This window comes from Perissodus microlepis, chromosome 12 (genome assembly GCF_051167445.1).
Source record: "Perissodus microlepis isolate ML-2025 ecotype Zambia chromosome 12, ASM5116744v1, whole genome shotgun sequence".
NCBI classification, from domain to species: domain Eukaryota; kingdom Metazoa; phylum Chordata; class Actinopteri; order Cichliformes; family Cichlidae; genus Perissodus; species Perissodus microlepis.
In genome coordinates, this window is record NC_140472.1 from 23,631,592 (window position 1) to 23,652,704 (window position 21,113).

The following is a 21,113-nucleotide window of genomic DNA, read 5'->3' on the forward strand; positions in this document are numbered from 1 at the left end:
TAAAATCCAGGCAAAATAAAAGCTACAGCAGCCAGTCAGCCTGGTTCCAAATAACACATAAGATCAGAATGTTAAATAACATGAATCTTCCTGATTGGATGTGTACAGTCATTGAGGTTGATAAAAAATTAAACAGCCAATCAAAACTGACAACTAATGTCACATGTAGGGTGATACCCAGAGACTGGTTTGAATCTAAATGTGTAAGAAAATAAAATAGGCAGGAAACATGGAGAAAACCTGCCATTCATTTCCATGGCTGCATAACACTGTTTGCCCTATATGAACAAACTGACAACTCACTCGCAAGTAAGTTACAAATCTACCAGTAAGCACACATGCAGTATTTACTGTATGGTGTAGCTGAACCCGACATATTGATTTGTTTCATCCCTCAAAAGGTGGCGTAATTGTGCGTTTCTCAAGTTACATTCAGCATGAAAAGTTTGAGAACTTCAATCCAACAACAGATGGCAGGTTATTTATCTTGTTCTTCATTCAAAGTGCAGTGGGAACAGGCTTTACGGGAGTAGGTGGGCTAATTCATTCATTCATTCATTCATTTAATAATTTACTTAACAAATGACCTGGTAAAAATATTCTAACACGAGATAGCACACAGACTCACGAAAACCATCTCACAACTATAACAATGAGTGATTAATGGTGGGGTGGAGGGTGTGGGGCTGCCGGGAGCCGTATAACTGGTGCAGAAACCTGATAAGACCTCTTAAGTTGAAGCTTTGCTAAGATGACACCTATCACAATATGTAAAAGCATAGACAATGACAGTCTATCTCACTAAACCACCGTTCAAAGTGAGCCCCAGGTGCCAGAGGACTAAGACTATTGCTGTTTAGACCAAGTATGGAAAAGTTTGAAATGGCTATATATTCTATTCTAAAAAAACTAAATAAAAAAACAAAACGAAATATAATTTAATTGTACATGTAGAATGACAACAAAGGGCTACTGTATTCTATAACATTTTTATACTGTGATTTGCTGTACATTCAAAACTGTTGGTCCATCTCTCCAGGAACATGGGACAGCAGGGCATGGGACAACCTAGTACTTAATGTCATCTGTCCTGTGAAGACATTAGATTCTTCCCAAAACAGGTGTAAAAATATTACATAGTAATATTATTTTTCCACTTTGAATGATGAATTAAAAATTAATTTTAATTCTTTTTATTTTAACTCTTTATTTTTTCACTCTTTAAATGCCATTATGTTTAGATATCTCCACTGTTTTTTTATAGAAAAAACAACAACAAATAATGTCTAAAAACTTTATTTCAAGGAGTGTTTGACTATTATTTTATTCTTTTTATTAGGCCCGGCATCAACGATTGGCAGCAACACTGATTTGAATGCATTCTTATTTTTTCTACAGTGTCCGATATTTACAAAAACTCAACCCAACACCAACAGCTGTAAAAGTACTGTATAGTAATATTTTTTCTACTTTAAATGACAGTCTTTTAAAACTGCTTCAGCTTGAAATATAAATATAAAATATTAATTATAGCCTTTGGATTATAGCTGTATAAAGAAGAGGGACTCCAGCTGAGGTAGAGCACAGTTTGCAAATGTACAGACTGAGGTCTTTGAATCTAAGCTTCCCACATGGTGCTGCCAGCTCTTCTTTTTTTGTCCGTGCAAAAATAACTGCCCTTACATTTGCTGATGAGAGGGGCTCATCATAGCAGCACCCTACAGATCTGAATTAATTAATTAATTTTTTGACCTGTAAAAACTGTCCAAAATGAGCACTGTGATGACCCACTCCACCCTGCCGTCCTTTTGGCCTCTTTGTGTGGCATGTCTCGTTTGCAGGCATTGGAGGGATGGAGCGGTTCATTCCCAATTAATGACACTGGCAACACCTGGGCCCGGTGTGCCAGTGCTCTATAAAAGCTTTCAGAGCTCAGTTGCTGGGTGGCGTTTTCCCCTGAGATATCCCTCTGGATTTTTCTTGCATTTGGTTTGGTTTTGCAAACAAACAAACTTTGCATACACAATCCTTCCAACCATGCACTCATCTACACCACTGACTGTACTGACTACACACGCCATGGTTTGTATAAGGTTTCTTTTTTTTGTTTTATTTATTTAAAATAAATAGATTTTGGACAATCCGGGTTTTTGTCATGGCTGTGTGATCCGGTTTGTGACAAGCATCCCTACATAAGCCTGCAGTTCCTCTGTGTCCATAAGCCACTAAGTGTTTCCCATGCAGGTTTGTGATGGCCACAATTTGCTGCAAGATTTCATCCATCAGCAACAGTGCATAGCTAGTGGCAGGGTGTGTATGTCCCGGGATCAAAACTCATCAGAACATGTATCTAGTGCCTAGTGTAACTTTTTAGATACCATTTGTTACTTTTCAAATTCTATATTTATTAAGTTATGCAGGCTTGTTTGCACAACAAGGCTAAATAATTACATAAGCTTTTCTGAATCTAAATAGTGTACTTTGGTAGAATTAAAAAATAAGTGTAGTGCAGGTCTATGATGATTTTTAGTGCTACTATCATCTAGTTTTTATAGTCTGTCTTGGTTAAGTCCTAAGTACTCCTGATTTTGAACTGTTGTAGTCCTGTTTTAATTCCGGATCAGTTCTGGGTCTGGTTGAATTGGGGTTTAGTCCCTGTGTCTTGATACAGCCCCGACTTTGTTCTGCCTTGCTGCTTAATTAAAAAACTAGTTTAAGGTGTCCTGCATATGTGATATTTTTTTTTTTTTCCTATATGAAGTCATTCTTTTTTGAACAAAACTCAAAACAGAGCCTAATAATCTTTCAGTTATTTCTACCCTCACTTAATTTCCTTTCGCTGCTCAGCTCTCACACAGTGGCTCAGCTATGCTCCAATCCCTCCATATTGTGGCCAATCACATGCGAGGATATAGGATAATATCATTATGTGAAAAACCGAGAGGATGAGAAACGCGACAGTCAAGTGGAGCATGCGTCTGTCCTCTCAGTAAGTGAGTGAGACAGTAGACAGCGGTGAGGAGGGCTGTGCGAAAGCAAAGACACATAAATATGCCTGACACCTGGAAACGAAGCAGCATCTGGCTGCAGTTTAAAGACTTTTTTTGTCTCGGTCTTGGTCTCGTCTTGGTCTCGGATTAGGCGGTCTTGACTACAAGTCTATAGAGAAGTTCACCCTGTGACTTCAACCATCTCCTCTCTTCTCTCACCTTCAGGTGAGTCCTCAGAGGAGGATGAGGCGCCATCTTTACACTCATAAATCGCCTCCTGTGTGCTGTAAAGTCTTGCATCTCCAAAACGCCTGTACTTCTAACAATGCAGTGCAGCTGCATAGTCTACCTGAGGAAGAACCACATTAAAATCCAATTATTGTTTTATTTTATTTGCTGCTGAGATATCTTTGAAGCTCTGAAAGGTTACTCATCGTTTATTATTACTGAATTACTTTATAACACAGAGTGTGGCCTTCTAAGAGAAAAGACTTGAAGGTGAACATCACACACATGCACACACACACTCACACAATTATCCAACATCAATAGCTTCGCGCACTTATCATTTTAGCAGAAAACAGAAAAATGTAAAATTTTGGTACATGCCTTGGATGACAAAAAGAAGCGCCACCTGGCAGACAAATATAAAAACTAAAAACTGAGGGTTAGGTTATCTTAAAAGAATGAATTAGTTGATGTCATGATAAATGTGTGATAAAAAAAAAAAAAAGCATTTTCAAAGATTTTCAATGGGGCATTTTTTGGCCTTAGGATAAAATGTGGAGGTTTTTGCATCGCTTAGGATTTTTCAGCTAATTTAAGGAACTGGGACGACAATTTTATAATAACATTTTTTAAAAATGAATATCCTCTGGCAAATATGAGCCATACTAATTCAGCAAAGCCAAAATAGCATGAAAATAAAAAACGCAATGACACAAAAACCCCAGGATCATCTAAGGGTTAAGGCACGCTTGCATTTTTTTGTGTTGCCATGGCTACAGCATACAATTTTCTCATTTGTTGTGCGAGTGTTCGCTTTCTAGTCAGTGGCAGAAACACCACAGAAAATGACCCCCTTCACAATCCAAGAGTTCCCACTTACCAACTGGCTTCCTTTCTCTCCCTTCCAGTTCTCTGACAATCTCCACTGTCTGATACAAACGGCTCTCTATTTAATAACATAGCAACAGACTGCCACAAGCCTTCGTTACCCAGACAACTAATGACAAGAATCAGAGAGATGGAACTGACAGCAAGACAATGCACACCGTGTTCAAAGCAACCGAAAAACACAACTGTTTACAGTGTATAATTGGTAAATATGCTCCAATCCACTATAAGTAATGCAATTTATTTCACTGTAAAGCTGAAATTGTAAGCAGAGTAGCCCAAGTAAAGTAAAACTTAAAAAATATATACACAAGAAGACACAGAGAGATTACAAATATCCATTAGGACATTTTTAACTTATAAGCCTTCAGTCATGTCTAAGTTGTCTAAGTTAAATTGTTGTTATAAATATATAAAAAAGAAAAATCTTCTTAAGCAGCTTCATTAAAGCTGCCACCAGATCTTATGAGCACTTAGGAGAGTAACTGCATTTTAATAGTAAGTAGTTTGTAATATTGCTGCACTTAGCTGCACTTATACTAAGCCTCTGGGGTTTTGGAATATATGTCTGAGGCAGCAGCTGTTTTCTCCATTTAAGCTCAACAATGATCAATTCTAATTCTGTTCTGTAAAATACAAACTTCAATGAACAAACAAAGGAAAGGATAAATCATAATCATTGGCTTTTAATAGACTCATAATTAGTAACAAATAAAATGAATATTTGAAAAAAAAAAATAGATAAATACAATTAAAACTTCACTTCTGACACAAGGTTCTTTCCCTACGCTGCCATTGGTTCCTTAAATAAAAAAAGAGTTTAAAAACATCTCTGTCAAACAACCATCTTAGTTACTGTAACAAGATCGTAGTGTTCCAGACAAAATCACAATAACAAAATTACACATTTATCGTTCTACCAAAGCACCTATTTTCAATATGAAGACGCAACATAACCTACCATCACTTGAGTGGGCACGTTTTTAGTAAAATAAACATATGTAGCATCACAATAAACATGAAACTGTAACTTACTCTAAACCTTATTACTCTTTCTTGAACTCATTCACATACTCAGAGAGATACAATTTCTCACTTTGAGTGAGAATTCTTCTTCAACTCTATACTTATAATAATAATAATAACAGCCAAAGTTGTGCATAATAAAAAAATCTAATAAAAAAATTGTTTCTCTTGCCTTATCAATTAAAAGCTATATCAATTAAACTATTTAATTTAAAAAATCCAATTAATCTTCACACTGCAGTAAAACCCAGAAAAACACTTTCTGCAAATACTAACAGCTTTTTTGTGAGTGATTTAACTTTAAAATGTTTTTGTTGACCAGATAAATGTTTATGCTTTCGTTAACCTTTATACGATTGCCCTGAAGTGCTTGTTTATTCATTTCAGTTTTAAAGGAACGAGTAAAACTAACGACAGAGTTTGGTCAAAATAACATTGGAAAAAAGAAGTATTTAAAAGAGAGACATGATGGGCTCACTGAGTGCAGCATGGCTAAGACCTTGGAGAAGCTTACAGCTGCCGTGAATACTCAGAATAACACCTCTGAGTGTATATTGGGTTACATCAAGGAGAGGTCTGCTCAGAACAACACCTCTGAGCGAAAGCTGGATTACATCGTGGAACAGCTCACTGCAGTCGTGAGTTCTCAGAATCGGCTCTCTGAGCACAAGAATGATAAGACCACGGAGCGCAAGTTTGATAACATCATGGAGAAGCTCGCGGTTCTCCAACGGGAGATTGAGAGACCAGTGTCGGAGTGTTAAAGAACAGCTTTGAAATTCTCATGAGCTGCTCGCATAAAAGAAAAATCAACAACATCAACAACATCAACATCATAATGCGGATATCCCCTCGGCGCCAGCTGTGGGCTCAAGGCTGGAGCCGAACGAAAACTCCCTGATAACGACTGTGTTTGACTGTTCTTCCCACTCTATGCAAGGCCACCTGGGTTGGCTGGTAGACTTTACTTAGCCTGATAGGGCGAAGGACACTGTCTCAGCTGAACTATGGACACGCACACACATACACTTACACTGATAAGCACTCACTCATCCCCCCTCCCCTTCCAATGCCTTCGATGCTTGTTGCCTCCTGGGAACACGAGGCGGGTCTGGGCCCGCGCTGGAGAGTCAGCGCAGTGGCAGGATGGCTGCTGTGTTGCCTGGGATTACTCCTTATCCCCAACCCTGTTGCTGGTCACGTGCTCTATAATGTTGTACTGTGGACATTTATGTGCTTTCTGTGCAGAGGAGTTTTTTGTTTCCTGTTCTCATGCTGTCCTCCTATAGCCCAGCATGAGTAGAGGTCTCTTTTTTTCCACTTGTATTTTCCCATTGTAGTGTACATTTCAGTGGTTTTTCTGTAATGCAACCGTTCTCTGACTTGTAACCCCATGTGTCGTCTGTGTCGTGTGTGTAAGGTCGGGGGGCGGGTTCATTCCACTGCAGGGTAACCTGCCACTGCATGTGGCGAATAAAATTTGAACTTGAACTTGATTCTCATTTTGAAACCTGGAAGGATGTGCATATAACAAGAAGCATTTTGTGTATCTCCTGTGAAAGACCTCTCCATGTAGGACAACTTGATAAAGCTCTCGCAGCCAAAGATAAAATAGCACAACAAGTCCGAATCCTGTATTCTATTACCCCTTTTCACTTCATCTATTGTTTTTCCAGATGTTTCAGCCTGAGTGGAGATGTAAAAGCGTTTCAAAGCCCTCAACTGGAAAATGTTCATCTGCATTTTGCATATTAAAAGCATTTGAAATCAACATAATCTCACTGAGAGTACTGCATCCCCAACTCCTACGTAAAACATTTCCAATTTCACGCTATGCACCCATCTTTAGATAGTGAATAATTTTCATTATTACAAAGGGTTGCAAATGTAATTCTCATCATCCATCCTTTCTAAAGAGGGGATAATGAAGATTGAAGCGTAGGTGAGGACAGAAGTATGTGTGCCAATGTTTCCGCATTGTTTTGCTTTTCAAAATGTCCAGAATTACACAAGAGAACAAAATAAATTCTTTGTCTATGAGCAGCTCCACTGCAGGGCTTCAAAATCTGCATAGCATACTTAATCAAGCACTGGTTAATTAGCAATTACCATGGACAAACAAGTATGAGTGAAGTGGTAAAAATTAAAGGAATTAAGTTGCAAAATTTACAAATCACCATCAACAACAGTATTCCTATTCACCAAGCTGTTATGCAGTCATTTACACTGTTCAAAACAATTAAGGGAATACTCAAATGGAAATCGGCTGTTGATGAATGAAATATTGAAACTCAAAATCGTTACTGATATACGTTGTTTTAGTTTGAAATGATGTAACAATGGTTAGTGGAAACCAAAACCATCAACCCTTTGAGGGCTAGACTAAAGAGGAAAAACTAAAAAAGGAAATAACACAAGAAATTAAAAGGTAAAATTGCATGTCTCCAAGACTGTGGCAGTTTCTACTTTGTCGCTTAGAGGAGATGTGTCTATAAAATGATGTACATGCTGAAAGAACTCTGCACGTACACGTCAGCACTTCAGTGCAAAAAACCCCAAAACAAAACAAAAAAACTCTGTGGCCAGGGGGCATTCTGGTTGAGGACTCCCACATGGCAAAGAGGCTTTTAATGGGTTCTTGACCTTGGTAATCATTCCCAAGGTCTGAGGCCACTGTGGTCTTAGGACCAACTGACCTGATGTAATATCTAATAATAATGTTGTACAGCACTCACAAACACCACATTCCCCCAATCCCCTGACAGGCATTTCCTTTCACTCTCATATAACAATGACGACTGCAACAGTGTGAATCAGCTTCAAAATGAAATACCTTTCTTTGAGAAACTAAAATGTATGAAACACCTATAAGTCTCTCATTCATTCATTCATTCATTCATTCATACATTCATACATACATACATACATACATACATACACACACACACACACACACACACACACACACACACACACACACACACACATATATAGTTTCTTGTTGTCTAATATAGCCTTTTTTAATATGATCTGGTGTTCATTCTGAAAGAGAATCCGTAGTAGTTACATGCTTGAACTAATATTACAACAAGTAATTATTTATATAGTGATGGATTATTCAGTGTTTTAGATCTTGAAAGCCAGATAAAGACAAAGAATGAGTATGAATATGTACTATACTGACAGAAGGATGTATGTATACAATTAGAATAATGTAACAATAAAACCGTACCACAACTTTTACATTACCAAACACCCACGTGACACAAACTCAATAAATAAAAATAATTAAATAAAATTACAAAAATATCAGTAAACCCTATCAGCAATCCCTCAACAAATTAAACATTTGGAGCACGCTTATTATACTGCTGTGCTGAACCACAGCAGGTGCTGAAGAAACAACAAATGTGGAAAAAAGGTAACAGCTGTGGGCAATCAAAAGCAAACTTACTGGGATCATCCAGTTGGCTAGATCTCCATGTTTTGACACCTGCATGGCGCCCAGCATTGTCAGGTTGATGTGACCCCTGATGAGAATGACACAACAGAAGAAGACAGCTGTCAACTCCAGAATCACTTCCACTTATGAACTCACAAATCCGCCCATCAGATATAAAATAAAACACAACAGTACTGCTAGAGTGACCCCATTTTTGTGACAAGACACCATACAAGTGTATCAGACTGATTCTCACATTAAATGCCTTCACAATAATAATCTTCCCATCTCAGCCTTTTTTTGATAGCAGTACTTGTCATAGATAAAAGGTCTGTTCCAATGTTTTATTCACATCTTTTTAAACAAACACTCTTATCTGCTAGAGCAGGGGTCGGCAAACCTGGGCACGTGTGCCACAGCTGGCACACAAAGGGTTAACTGATGGCACAACCATAGCTGGACTGGCCATCGGGCATACCGGTGATGGTGACTTTTTGTTTTCATGGGCCGATGTTTCTATTGTTGTTGTTGTTGTTTTTGTAACGGTATAAACAATGAAAGGTGGTGGATTGGCCAGATGCTGGCCGATGTGTAAAAATAACTCAGTTGTTTGGTGGTGACTGTGGCGGAGCTTTTACAGAAGCCAGCAGGTGGCTGAGGGAAAGGGGAGACAGGAGGAGGAGAGACCCGAGGCGGCCGCCGGTCCGAGTGTCAGGTGAACTGAACTTCAGGTAAGAAGTTATGACCTGCAGTCTATCTGGGTCAGATAGAAACCAAGTTTAGGTGGAGTTTATTTTCATTATGCTGACTTTTTTACAGTTAGTTACAATAACTCGTACTGCGTACTAGCTAACATGACCGAGTTTCTATACAGCCAATGGCTGGGTGGGTGCTATGATGTTACTGATAGTGAACTTTATTTCATTCATAAGGTTAGTTAGTAGAGTTGCCAACTGTCCCGTAAAAAGCGGAATCGTCTCGTATTCAGAGAAAATATTACGTGTTTCGTACTTCGTATTTGTCCCGTATTTCAGCTAGAATGAAAAAAAGACACAAAGCTTTAGTTATTCTGTCGTTATGCTGCACAGCTGCTTCTTCTTCTCTCATTCTCTCCCCCTCCCTCTCGTGTTGCTACTTCAATCATGAAACTGATCAATGATCAGCTGATCGGCTTTTCTCTCTCGTTTGTTTATCTCACACTTTGCGCCAGAAAGAGGAACCCAGCAGAGGTTGTGCTAAACAGCAGCAGCACGTTTAAGCTTGATCAGCTGTTGTTAGAATTTATTTAATATTAATTTCTATTTTCTCTCACACGAAGAGTGTCCTCAGGTAGCCGTCTGAACGCTGGACACTCGGAGACCTGTGTCTCTGAGTGGGAGACCAGAGATCACATTAGCATGTGTATCTCTGTATTAACAAACATGCCATATTGGCCCAGTTTATTTTTCTTATCATTGTTGTGAGGAGACCATAAATAGCATTTGCATTTTCTGTTGTACAGTTCATTTGCTGTTATGGAGTTCTTGTTATGGATAAAAAGTGTATTTTTTTTGTTTCAAAATAGCTGATAACTATTTGCTGATAGCTGCCAACATCTGCGAACAAATATAATTCTATAAAGTTGGTCTATATAGTGTGTAACTGTTAGTATAGAGCGTTATTAAATTTATTGCTAATGCAATTATATGGCACACTGACTTCTGAGGAAATTTTAGGTGGCACTCATCATCAGAAAGGTTGCCGACCCCTGTGCTAGAGGTACCACTATAATCCGCTATATTAACAAATTAAGTTTCACTTGTCTCTTTATGTGTGATACTTTCTTCACTGGAAGCAATCTCTGCTTCAGAATAAGGAGTTTAAAGTCCAAAGTAAAGTCCTGCAACAGGCAGTTAGGGGTATCACTAGGATGTCTACAGTTGCACAGATTAGTGCTGCTGCCTACTGTATAATCATAAAGCACTTTAATCCTTTTTGTTTCTACAAAAGAATGTAGCAGCTCATGGTGGGTGTTGGCCACACACAAACACATACAGACTAAGAAGTGATAAAGTCTAAATGCCCAAGTGTAACATAATAAGTGTGGTGTCTGAGGTAATGTGGCTCACAGCACACCATATGTTGAGTAATTCTTTCCCAGCATATCTGCACAATAGCAGACACACTCACACGTGGACAAATTTAGCGTTGTTCCATTTGGTACCTGCCAGTGTGACAGGACAGTATTATTTATGAGCAATATTGAATTCTTGCTGGGAGGACAAAAAGAATTGATACTGCAGGGAGTCTGGGTGGGCAATCACAGTGAGCTGGCAAATCAATAAGAACCGAAGACCTTGGGAATATTTGGAAGGCTGCTGTCTAGTTGTACTGATGACAGTGTTGTCCAGCATTGTGAGTCATGGTTTTGGCCTCTAGTTACAGGTGTTTGGTGCAGGTGATAAGCAAATATGAAATTATGACGACTCTAAAATTCAGTAAATAATAGATTAGAAATGATGTTTTTAAAGGTCTCACTTCATGTATACCTCCAAGCTATAAGTGACTCAATAATTTTTAAGGGACTTACATTTAAGTCCACCACTGTTAGGCATATCTTACTTGAATTCAACAAATAAGTTTTGAAAAGCTTGTGTGTTATGGACTTACCCTCGGATCATAGCAAATGAGTCATCACTGGAGAAATACGCTGCCCCAGGGAGCACAGTGACAGTCTCCTTCCCTGTAGAAAAGCAACACAAAGCATTGCAATTCATTTATCATAGCAGTGAATTTAACACTCAACACATCAAAAAGCAACACACTTTAGAGATGAACATGAAGACAGTAAATAACAAAGAAAAACATACAACAATGGCATTAAAAAAAATTAATGGAAGGCTGAATTCGAGAGGGAAAAACGATGCTGGATAACTGGACACTTGTCAAATGTCAACAAACAAGTATTATTGAGTAAGTTTGTGCCAAGCATGAAGCAGGCAGGGAAAAAATGGTAAAATAAAATGCTCTTATTTTCCCTAATATTTTACCAGACCATTTTTCATACTTAACTCTCTTAAATAAATTATCTAATTTTGTCAGAGGACGTGGGAAATTAGATGTTCATTAGGATAACCCTTACCAGCATTAATCAGGTCTGCGTCTACTGCATCCTCAGTGGGGTAGGGACCCTATACAAAAAGAAATAAAAGGTAAAAAAAAAAAAAAATGCACACATGCAGGCAGGACACATGTCACTCAGCCTGACTGGCCATGGTCTTTGAAGAAAGAGGCACAATCACATTTCTCCGATTAGATGAGGCATCGATTTTCTCTGCTTTCAACAAAGAGAGCAATCCTTTGAGACTGAGGAGGTGGAGAGATCGGTACCTTTTTGAAACTGGCAGTCATAAATATAACATTGACAAATAAGAAATTACCATAGGCGCCTACATTCTGTCAACACAACTGATTGGAGAGCCACTCTATAGCAGCGGCAGCGGCAGCCGTTGTTAAAAGGCTCAGCCGGCAAATAATGAGAAAGAAAAATGGAAGAGAAAGCGTCAAATTGCTATAATCTCTTACGTAACAATCGAAACACATTTCAAATGAGGGCCCCAACTAGGAATGATGCTGGTTAAATAAATGGCTACTCAGTTTGAAACATGCTTACTGCCACTTCAAAAAAACGTCTCTGCAAAGAATGAAGAAATATGTAGCTCGTTAGCTTGTTTAGTCAAGATTCAAAGCGCTGAAACCTGAGGGAAGGGAAAAAAAACAAAAACGTAGGTGTCTTACCAGCCCCAGAATTCCATTTTCACTCTGGAGGTGTACAGTGATGTCTGGTTTTATAAAATTGCTGGCCAGCATGGGGATACCAATACCAAGGTTAGCTTGTATTATTCTTTGTTAAAGACAGTAGCTTCGATATTTGTATTTCTGACGGGGGAAAAAGGTGTTAAGATTAACAAATGCACGCATTGTTTAAACAGTCACTAAACAGTCATGTTAAGTCCAAAAAACACTGAATGGTTAATCACAGATCAGTCGATCAAAAACTAAAGATGATTTCACAAGGAAGGGCAGAAGCTGTCATGATAAAATGTAACTAAAGACCACAGGGAGAAAAAAAAAAAAAAAAGCATAGCACATTATGTGCATCATTTATTATGCAACTTGATAATAAAGGAAGCCAAGGTAAAGCATTCTTCTGTGGCAGCTGGATACTTTTTGGTTTGGTTTTCTTGGTGGGCGTTAAAAGTAGGCCACTGCTTGTATATGATTGTATGTATATGTATATGATTTTTTGATCCTCTCACTGCTTGCATTTCCATCAAAGGATACCATACATGCCATCCTCAAATTCCAGAGCAGCCCTGCGAATGATCCTCTCTCGAACAATGTCAGATTCCTTCTTTGGCTTGGGTTTCTCTTCTTGGCTTTTCCTTACTGTGCGTTTCTGGAAACATATGGAAATATAATATAATCTTGAAAAGTTCATTCTGGTTGAGTAACACGACACATGAATAAAACAACAAAGGCTATTTCTGAACAGTGATAGAAATGCAAAAAGGCTCGGGAAAGGTTCATCTCTACAGTTCTATCACTGCAGGATTTATCTTTTTTTCTTTTTCCATCACAATTTCATAATCCAGAATGCTTTGCATGCCTTCCAAATGTAATGTGTCTACTTGTCTGAGCTCTTTAAGGTATCATTTTGTACCTCAATCCTTTTTTCACAACTGGCGCCCTGGACAACCCTGTGGACATAGATGCTGGGTATGTGGATATCCTCTGCAGCAAAAGCCCCAACATCCACCACCTCTTCCACCTACACAGAGACACAGAGTGATGAGCTCTGACTTCACTTGCAAGGTGTCCCATGATCCTTGAGATTAAAGTTCAGATAAAGAAACCATGCACAGATGGAATTACACCACCAGAAAATAACCTTTGCCTACCAAGCGATGAAATTCAAAAGGTGAAATGATAAAAATCCAGTAGATATTTTCGCACTCTGCAGGCAAATCTGAAGATTTCTTCTTGATTTTTGGGTTACTATACAATTTCTTAAGGCTTTAAAAATGTAAATACTGTAAATAAATGTAAAAACAAATGAGACAATTTAAGTTTGTTACTAATATAATTCATAATTGAGCTTCAAACATCAGTGGCGTTAATGCTGAAGAAAACATTTGTCCTAATATGGCCTCAGAGGTTTTGAAATTATTCTACTATCATGTCTTTCACAGGGAAGAGACAGTAAATATTTGTGGAAAAGTTGTATTTATTCTTCTAGCAACTCCACTGAGCCAAGTGAAAGCTGTCTGTGTACCCAAAGTCAGCTTGGCTAACAGAAAATAGGAATCGTCCGACACACCAAGCCCAGGGGATGCAGCTTGATCCTAAGATCAAAAGCAGCGAGAGTAGGGGTTTATGGAGGAGATTGTATTCATGCTGTGGGTATGCTGGCCAAACTAAAAATAGAGGTCAAAAGGAACCTTTTCACCATTACGTGGAAAACAATGGTTAGTTCCAAAAACTTTTTTCCAAGGGTTAAATTTCAGATCAGTTTATTCTGATAATATGGAATAAACCATCTCGATCATTGTCGTACTTAACATTACAGCAATATAAAAATCGTGTACATGTAGCAAGCAGTGTATTGCTGACTGTGACAGAAAGTGCACCACCTTTATTTAGAAAGTGTACAGCAGCAGAAGAGGAGTATACATCTGGGATACTTTCTGTCTGACTAACAAGACAGTGATGGAAATGGCTATTGATTTCAAAAGAGTTGGGTCATCATGACTAGGATAGGAACCTAACAACGAACCTGCTTCCTCCTCCTTTCTATAAACTGAGCCTGCAGTTACACAGGTGTTCAGGGAGACTTGTACGGCATGTGTGGGATCCATTAAGCCTTGCTGCCCATGCAGGTCTTCTCTAGGTCTTTTTGCAGTATCCATATTTACAGTAGGCTGTAGCATTAAACACTACAGTCCTAGAGATTTCAAATAAAGGACTCAAACAAAGCTGGGACTGACAAAAAGCCCTTTTTTGAGAACCAATTTTCCTTTATCAAATAGATGAGACTTCAATGGGATGGATGTGCTGTTTCTTTCTTCCAGGAGATTCTTCAAGTGGTTGAAATAATAAAATTAAAATGAAAAATGGAAAAAAATAAAAGTGTTTCCACACCTCTGGGGACCAAAGACGACTCAGCCTTGACAACATAATTCCCGCCTTCATTTCTACTTTTCAGTGCTTTACTCCTGTGTAGCTCAGAGTGTAACCTGCTCATTCTATTTACATGAGGGGCAAGCAGCCGTTCAGAGCAAATTGAATTGAATCTTTCCTTATCTCTACTTCCTCCCTCAGCACTCAGCCCTGACTGAGAGGAGTCAATGGCTGAGAGTGGATCCCATCTTAGCGTTGTCATGGATACACAGGCTTTGGTCTCTCATGAGCTAGGGCCACTCAGGACCATAAAGTGATTTTAGACTCTTTTGCTGGTTCTACTCTGGTTTATGGTAAATCTCTGATGCTCCAGAGTGAAAACGAGGCCATGCAAGATGAGACTGATGCAGCAGTCCCACACACTCACCCACATCTTTCTCTGGGGGCTTGATCTGTCTTGGTGAGAAGCATGATTTTCTTAGACATCTTCATTAAGCAAGATTGTGCTTGTCATGTTATTAAAAAAAATGTTTTAGTCTTATGACAAGGGAAACCTGGGGGAGGAGGATTACAACAAATATCTGGGGTGTAAATTTCTAAGAATTTTAAGATGCATATGAAAACAACATCAATCCCTTAATTAGAAAAGTATATACAATTGTAAGACCCTGAAAAACAAAAAACAAACAAACACAGAATTCACACCCAAGAGGCTGGCTTTCCTCATATTGTTTCATTGGTCTCACACATGCAAACAAACCATGTATTCAGCTCCATTTTCAATTACCCTCCCAAAGCTAAGTCAAAGCACAATAACAAGCTCATACAATTTAAATGTGCTGTGTACATAAAAAAAAAAAGCCTCTTTTCTTTTCATCTATGTGATGTGTCCCGGCTACACCACTGCTCAGATGTAGTTCAGACAGAAGGTTCAACGGATGTGAAAGGATAAAGCACTAAAATAAAATAATACACACACACAGACACAAACACACACAAAATGAGCAGGTGCGTAACACAAGCAAGCAGGCACACATGGACAGACATTGATATTCCCGTATCTGTAGAACGATTTTCACATCAATGAGAGCGGAGCGAGGCATGAAGTGAGCTGGCAGGAGGATAGAGGGAATCAAAGTGCCCTCTGGGGACGTGGCAAGCGTTTTTTCATGAGTTTGTGCTTTTTTAGGCTGTGAGCTTTGTCAAATCTCGTTAATCTCACACTGATCAGTGTGCAGTGCTATCAAATTCCTAGAATAAACCATAAACGGTGATGTGGCTCACACCCCTCACTCTTCATTCACTAAACGACACTTGAAATACTATGCCATGCTAATGAAATATGATAAACATTTAAAAAGAATAGCAAAAATAAAATAGATGGATCACATTTTTAAGTTGATTGAACAAAAAGTACTGCAAGATAAACTAAATATAACAGAAATGATTTTACGTTATATCGTTTTAGTGGTTACAATAGTTGCAGCAAGTGAAAATATGTGCACAGTATTAAAAAAAAAGGTTACACAATAATAGATCCGAGACGCTACAATGTTCATCACACCCTTGATTACAAAGGCACTGAGTGGAATAAACAAAGAGCACTGGTAATTGCACCTTTTTAATAGCCTAAGTGATGAGTGCACAAGTACAGCTGCATTACCACTCCTCAGTGTACACACACAGCACAGGTCCAATTTCTCCATTTAGAATACCATAAGAGTGCAGACAACACTCCCTTCTGTACTTAACACATCAGATACCTGTTGCTGCTATCGTGGAAATTTTATACTACTGAAATAAAAATCATTAAATAAATAAAAACAAACAACAGATACTATCGTATATCCTATACTACTGAAATAAATAACTTGTAAATAAATGGAAATTCCTTATATTGTGCCATTTTTATAGAAATTGTTATGCAAATACAAATTCTTATATATGAGTTACAACAACAGCATCTACAGACATCTACAGCAGAGATAGTAATTCCGCTGTGTAGTGATATACTGTTGTTTAGTTGTTCCCCACACAGTGAAAACTTACATTTGGAGTCAGTATTTTTGCCATCTGAACACACCTTGTGAATATTGTCTTAAAGCTGCGTCCAAACTGGAAGCAATGCTCGTACTGATGGCTGATCGCTTGCAGACATTCCAGGCTCCTGTTGCCTAGGTAACACTTAAATGTTTTTATTATCAGGTCGTACATCAATCAACAGTATCCTGCGTTGTCACCTGGAAGTTGAGGGAAATTCATCTGGGTGGGTAACACCCACTTTGCTTAGCCAGTGGTTATTCAGCCTGCAGTCACTGAATATCATTCACTTTTTATGGTCTTCCAGTGTGACTCTAGCTTAAGACTGGTTCCAAAGGTGAATTTTGATTGCATGGTTATCCTTTCTTAAACCTCAACTTGACTTTCATTTTAAAGATAATGACTCGATTTAATGTGTTATTATGTTTTGGGGAGTTTTTTGTGGCAGAACTTGCTAATATATGTAGCAAAACTATAGATAAATCACTATGGTCACACAGTAAACTGGAATTATCAGTGTCATTTCAGCCAGAGTTCTAAATATTACACTCAAAGAAGTCACCAAGACTTTCTAAACATGGGATTTGTGGCAGCTGGAGAAAATTCTGCAGTATATGCTCCTTCTGCACCAGGGAGCAGCTGCACCCCTCTGTGACCCACAGTGCTCTCATGCACTGCGAGACCTTGAGGGAGAAGATTCTAAAATTGAATGCCTGATGTTATTTTAAGAAAAAGACAGATCAGAGATTTCGGTGTAGCATGTGTTTGTTAACTAGTTAGCATACAGGCTACTGTATACCTAACTAACTTCCCCATTCAAATGGCTTATCAAAACAACTAAAAACAAATTTGAGATTACATTTTTTTATTTCTTTACATCTCTTTATTTTATTTAGGGATGCAAGAACTGAAACTTGACAGTCAAAAGGTCAAGGGAAAGAAGGTGTGGCTACAGGCAACCGGCAACAGGGCATGATGATGACAGTGACACCACACTCTCATTACTGTGTTTATTTATAGCCTCTCAATCTTCCTCCTATTGTGCACTTGGCCACACACGGTTTCCACTTTCAGGGCAAAGCTCCGGCTATATCCCCTGACCTAGTGCACTGACATCACGAGCAATCTGTTTCTCCTCAGTGGAAGCTTGCCTTGCCTGTGACAGATTTTATGCTATCCAGAAAATGGCAGATAGCCAGCCAATGTAAACCTTGACAACATTACAGAACTAAAAATACATTTTTCAGATGCCACACATTGCTCACCAAAGCACCTTGTATCATTTGGAATGGATTTCTGCACTCACAGCTCAAATGGCAATGTTTACATTTCAACTAACACATAAGCCTTCTTGCAATGTGCTTCAGATTCAGATGACGGGCAGTTGCGAGGAAACTTTAAACTTACAGTCAGACATTCGGTTTCTGCATATGTTCAGCAAATCTGTCTTCTATCACACTTTCACAGTGTCTCCCTCTGCTTTTACATTCAACCAGTTCATCAGACCCTATTGACTGTCAATCAGTAAAGTATATTATAGACTGTCAGTGACATTTTCTGATGCATTTATATAAGCCATGAAAAAATGTCAGCAATGCTCTTGAAGTAATGTTTATGTCAAGCAGACCTACTCCTAGAAATGTCAATGCCAGCTTTTAAAATGAGACATGATGTATTCTCTTATGTTCAGGAGAAAACTTCAAAATTGGAACAATAACAAAAAACTAAACAAAAGACACTGCTGGCCAGCTGCTATTGAGCTGTGTGCAATATGTTTTGAGATATCAGTTCAAAACAAGTATGACTACGACAATCTACATTAAAGATTTTTAGTCAATTAGCATTCAAATAACACATTTCACCTTGTGGCAAATGTATATTCTAAATCCCCATAAGCTGTGCAAAATGGGAACATAAAGAATAAACTGCACATCTTTGCACATAAAATTCAATTCATGAACCTCCTTAGGCAGGAAATGATGGAGAAAACAAGTGGTTTCTAATTACTAGAGAACAGTAGCTTGAGTAACGATGCCAGTGGAGGGCACAAGTCAAGAACAAGACTAGAAAACTCAACAAGGCATTATAAGTTATGCAAAATAGCTAAAAGGAATGTTGCCTGTATCAAGTAATCGAAATTTCAACAGTTACTAAAGGAGACAGAAGGCATTCTGATCTACAGAGGACCACAGCAGCGGCTTAAGATAATACCCATCATGCATCCATCGATCAATCTTTTTCCACTTATCCAATTCAGTGTCATGAGAGAGGGGGGACCTGGAGCCTATCCTAGTTGTCATTTAGGCGAAAAGGCAGGTTACACCAGCAAGTCCCCAGTCTATTGCAATAATCCCTATCATTTCGAGGAAAAACACAGTAGTAAACTAAAACTGACGCCTTGCAGCTTTGTAACTCTCCAAAAACAGTAAAGCTGAAGTTTACAACCATGTTTGTCTAGAGCTGTCCTCCAGTAAATAAAACAAATCACTTTATCATTTAATTATAAAAGATATATTGATCATGTCACAAATATGAATCATATTTTTGAGTTATGGCCAAAGACATTTTATAATCGGTGACTTTTACCTTTAACCAACAAATTCTATACCAATCACCCTTGAATCCAAGTGAACGATTTCCTGAATTAATTGTATTCACAACAACAGCCAGACATGAGGTCACAGTGACCTTAATCTCTGACCTTTAACCGCCAATTCATCTTCATTCCAGGGGAATATTTGTGCCAAGTAATTTAACAGATATAGTGTGTACAAAAAAAGGGAAGGATAATCACAAAAAAATCTAATTATCCAGCCAATACAAAACATGTTCCCAAACTATGATTGAAACTAAATTCCTTTTTTAATTAAAAGGTAAATTTCAAAGAGTAAAACAATATACACAAACAATGTTTAAACCCTTAGTTATTGCAATTTTTGTTTCAGCAAACATCCAGTGGGAGGCTGACCTGGAAATCTGAGCATGGGGGTTATTTATTACCAATTAGACCTCTTGCCTGGCTAAAAAACAAAAAAAACAAAACACACTTCCAAATACCTTAATTTAATTCATGCATGATTGGATTGCTGTGCGTGCACAATAACACCCACACAACTACACTGCGCTGCTACAAGAGAACATCTGAGTCATTTACTGTGACTGATGATCGAACAATTGCAGAAACCACTGCTTGATTCAGTCTCTGGTGCACTGAATCCCACAATGCACTGGGGCCTTTCACTGTACCTGTGATAAGGGAATAACCGGACCAGCTGGACACCCTGGAACACAGAACAATTGAATAGCAGAGTTTGGTTGCCTAGCAACCATGGAAGGAGCCAGTGATGATAATGGTAATTTTTCTTTTTTGTGTGTGTAATTTGCTTTTGTGTTATCTTGTTTTCTGGCACCCTTCCAATCTCCAGGATTATAAATTCCATTAAAAAAAGTAGATGGCATAAACTGGCACATAAACTACAATCGTCGGTCAACGATCAGCGTGGAGCACTAATGTTAGCTATGTGTGAGACGGAGTTACAATAATGTAAACCATTAAAGAATATAACAAGATGTTAATCAATTTATCTCCAAGATGCGTGAAATGAACTCAGCCGGGTACCACCGCGGGGTTATTGATATATACCAGGAGATCATTTGAACTTGCTTTCCATAACTGTCGTTAATTTCTAAAAAAAAAAAAAAAAATGAGCCTCAGTAAATTTGACTTTGATGACTTTGATTCCTGACAGTATGTAAATAGTTCAAAGAGATGCTTTTAATGAAAGCTATAATTTTATGTGCATATTAAGTATAGATATTCCAGATACTTCAGGTTTCTTCTTTTAGTCTGCGAGTTAAACGCTGTTCAATCCCTTTCAAGCACAGGAAAGAAAATTAAAGAAGAACGGGTTAGCTAAACAAAACTTTATTCAACAATTTAATGGACATAAGCTTTTTGCCATTGCTGAAGAAGAAAGTCGCCTATACTTATGAAACTCATTTTGAAACACTTAACTGTGTGGATGTTCTAGTGACTAATTAAAGCCAATGACCAGAATCACATTAATAAGATTTGGGTTTTAGTCTGGCTATGATTACAGGACTTAATTTCACAGATGATTAAGTATTTTCAAGACTTAAACTAATATAATCTAGCTTTCATTTAATAAATCAATCTAGTTGTTTAGGTATAGCTACAACTGCCAGAGTGTGGAAATAATTTCCACACTCTGGGTCTTGTCAAGCTCTTGACTGCATTTTTGCCCTTTTTCATCAGTAATTGCTTAACAGTTTGGTCTTTATATACACCAATAAGCCACAACATTAAAACAACTGACAGA

The 21,113-nt window shown here is 38.2% G+C and overlaps 1 protein-coding gene across 1 annotated transcript in view; it reads right to left on the reverse strand.

Annotated features, from left to right (window-relative positions):
- Nucleotides 1-21,113, reverse strand: part of oxct1a (3-oxoacid CoA transferase 1a) — a 49,633-nt gene that overhangs the window by 16,207 nt on the left and 12,313 nt on the right. Inside the window, exons 8-13 of the mRNA XM_084945148.1 lie at nucleotides 13,277-13,384; nucleotides 12,898-13,012; nucleotides 12,352-12,446; nucleotides 11,696-11,744; nucleotides 11,224-11,296; nucleotides 8,587-8,662 (exon numbers count right to left, since the gene is read on the reverse strand). Coding sequence (XP_084801274.1) covers nucleotides 8,587-8,662; nucleotides 11,224-11,296; nucleotides 11,696-11,744; nucleotides 12,352-12,446; nucleotides 12,898-13,012; nucleotides 13,277-13,384 — 516 coding nt within the window. The remainder of the gene's footprint in view (nucleotides 1-8,586; nucleotides 8,663-11,223; nucleotides 11,297-11,695; nucleotides 11,745-12,351; nucleotides 12,447-12,897; nucleotides 13,013-13,276; nucleotides 13,385-21,113) is intronic.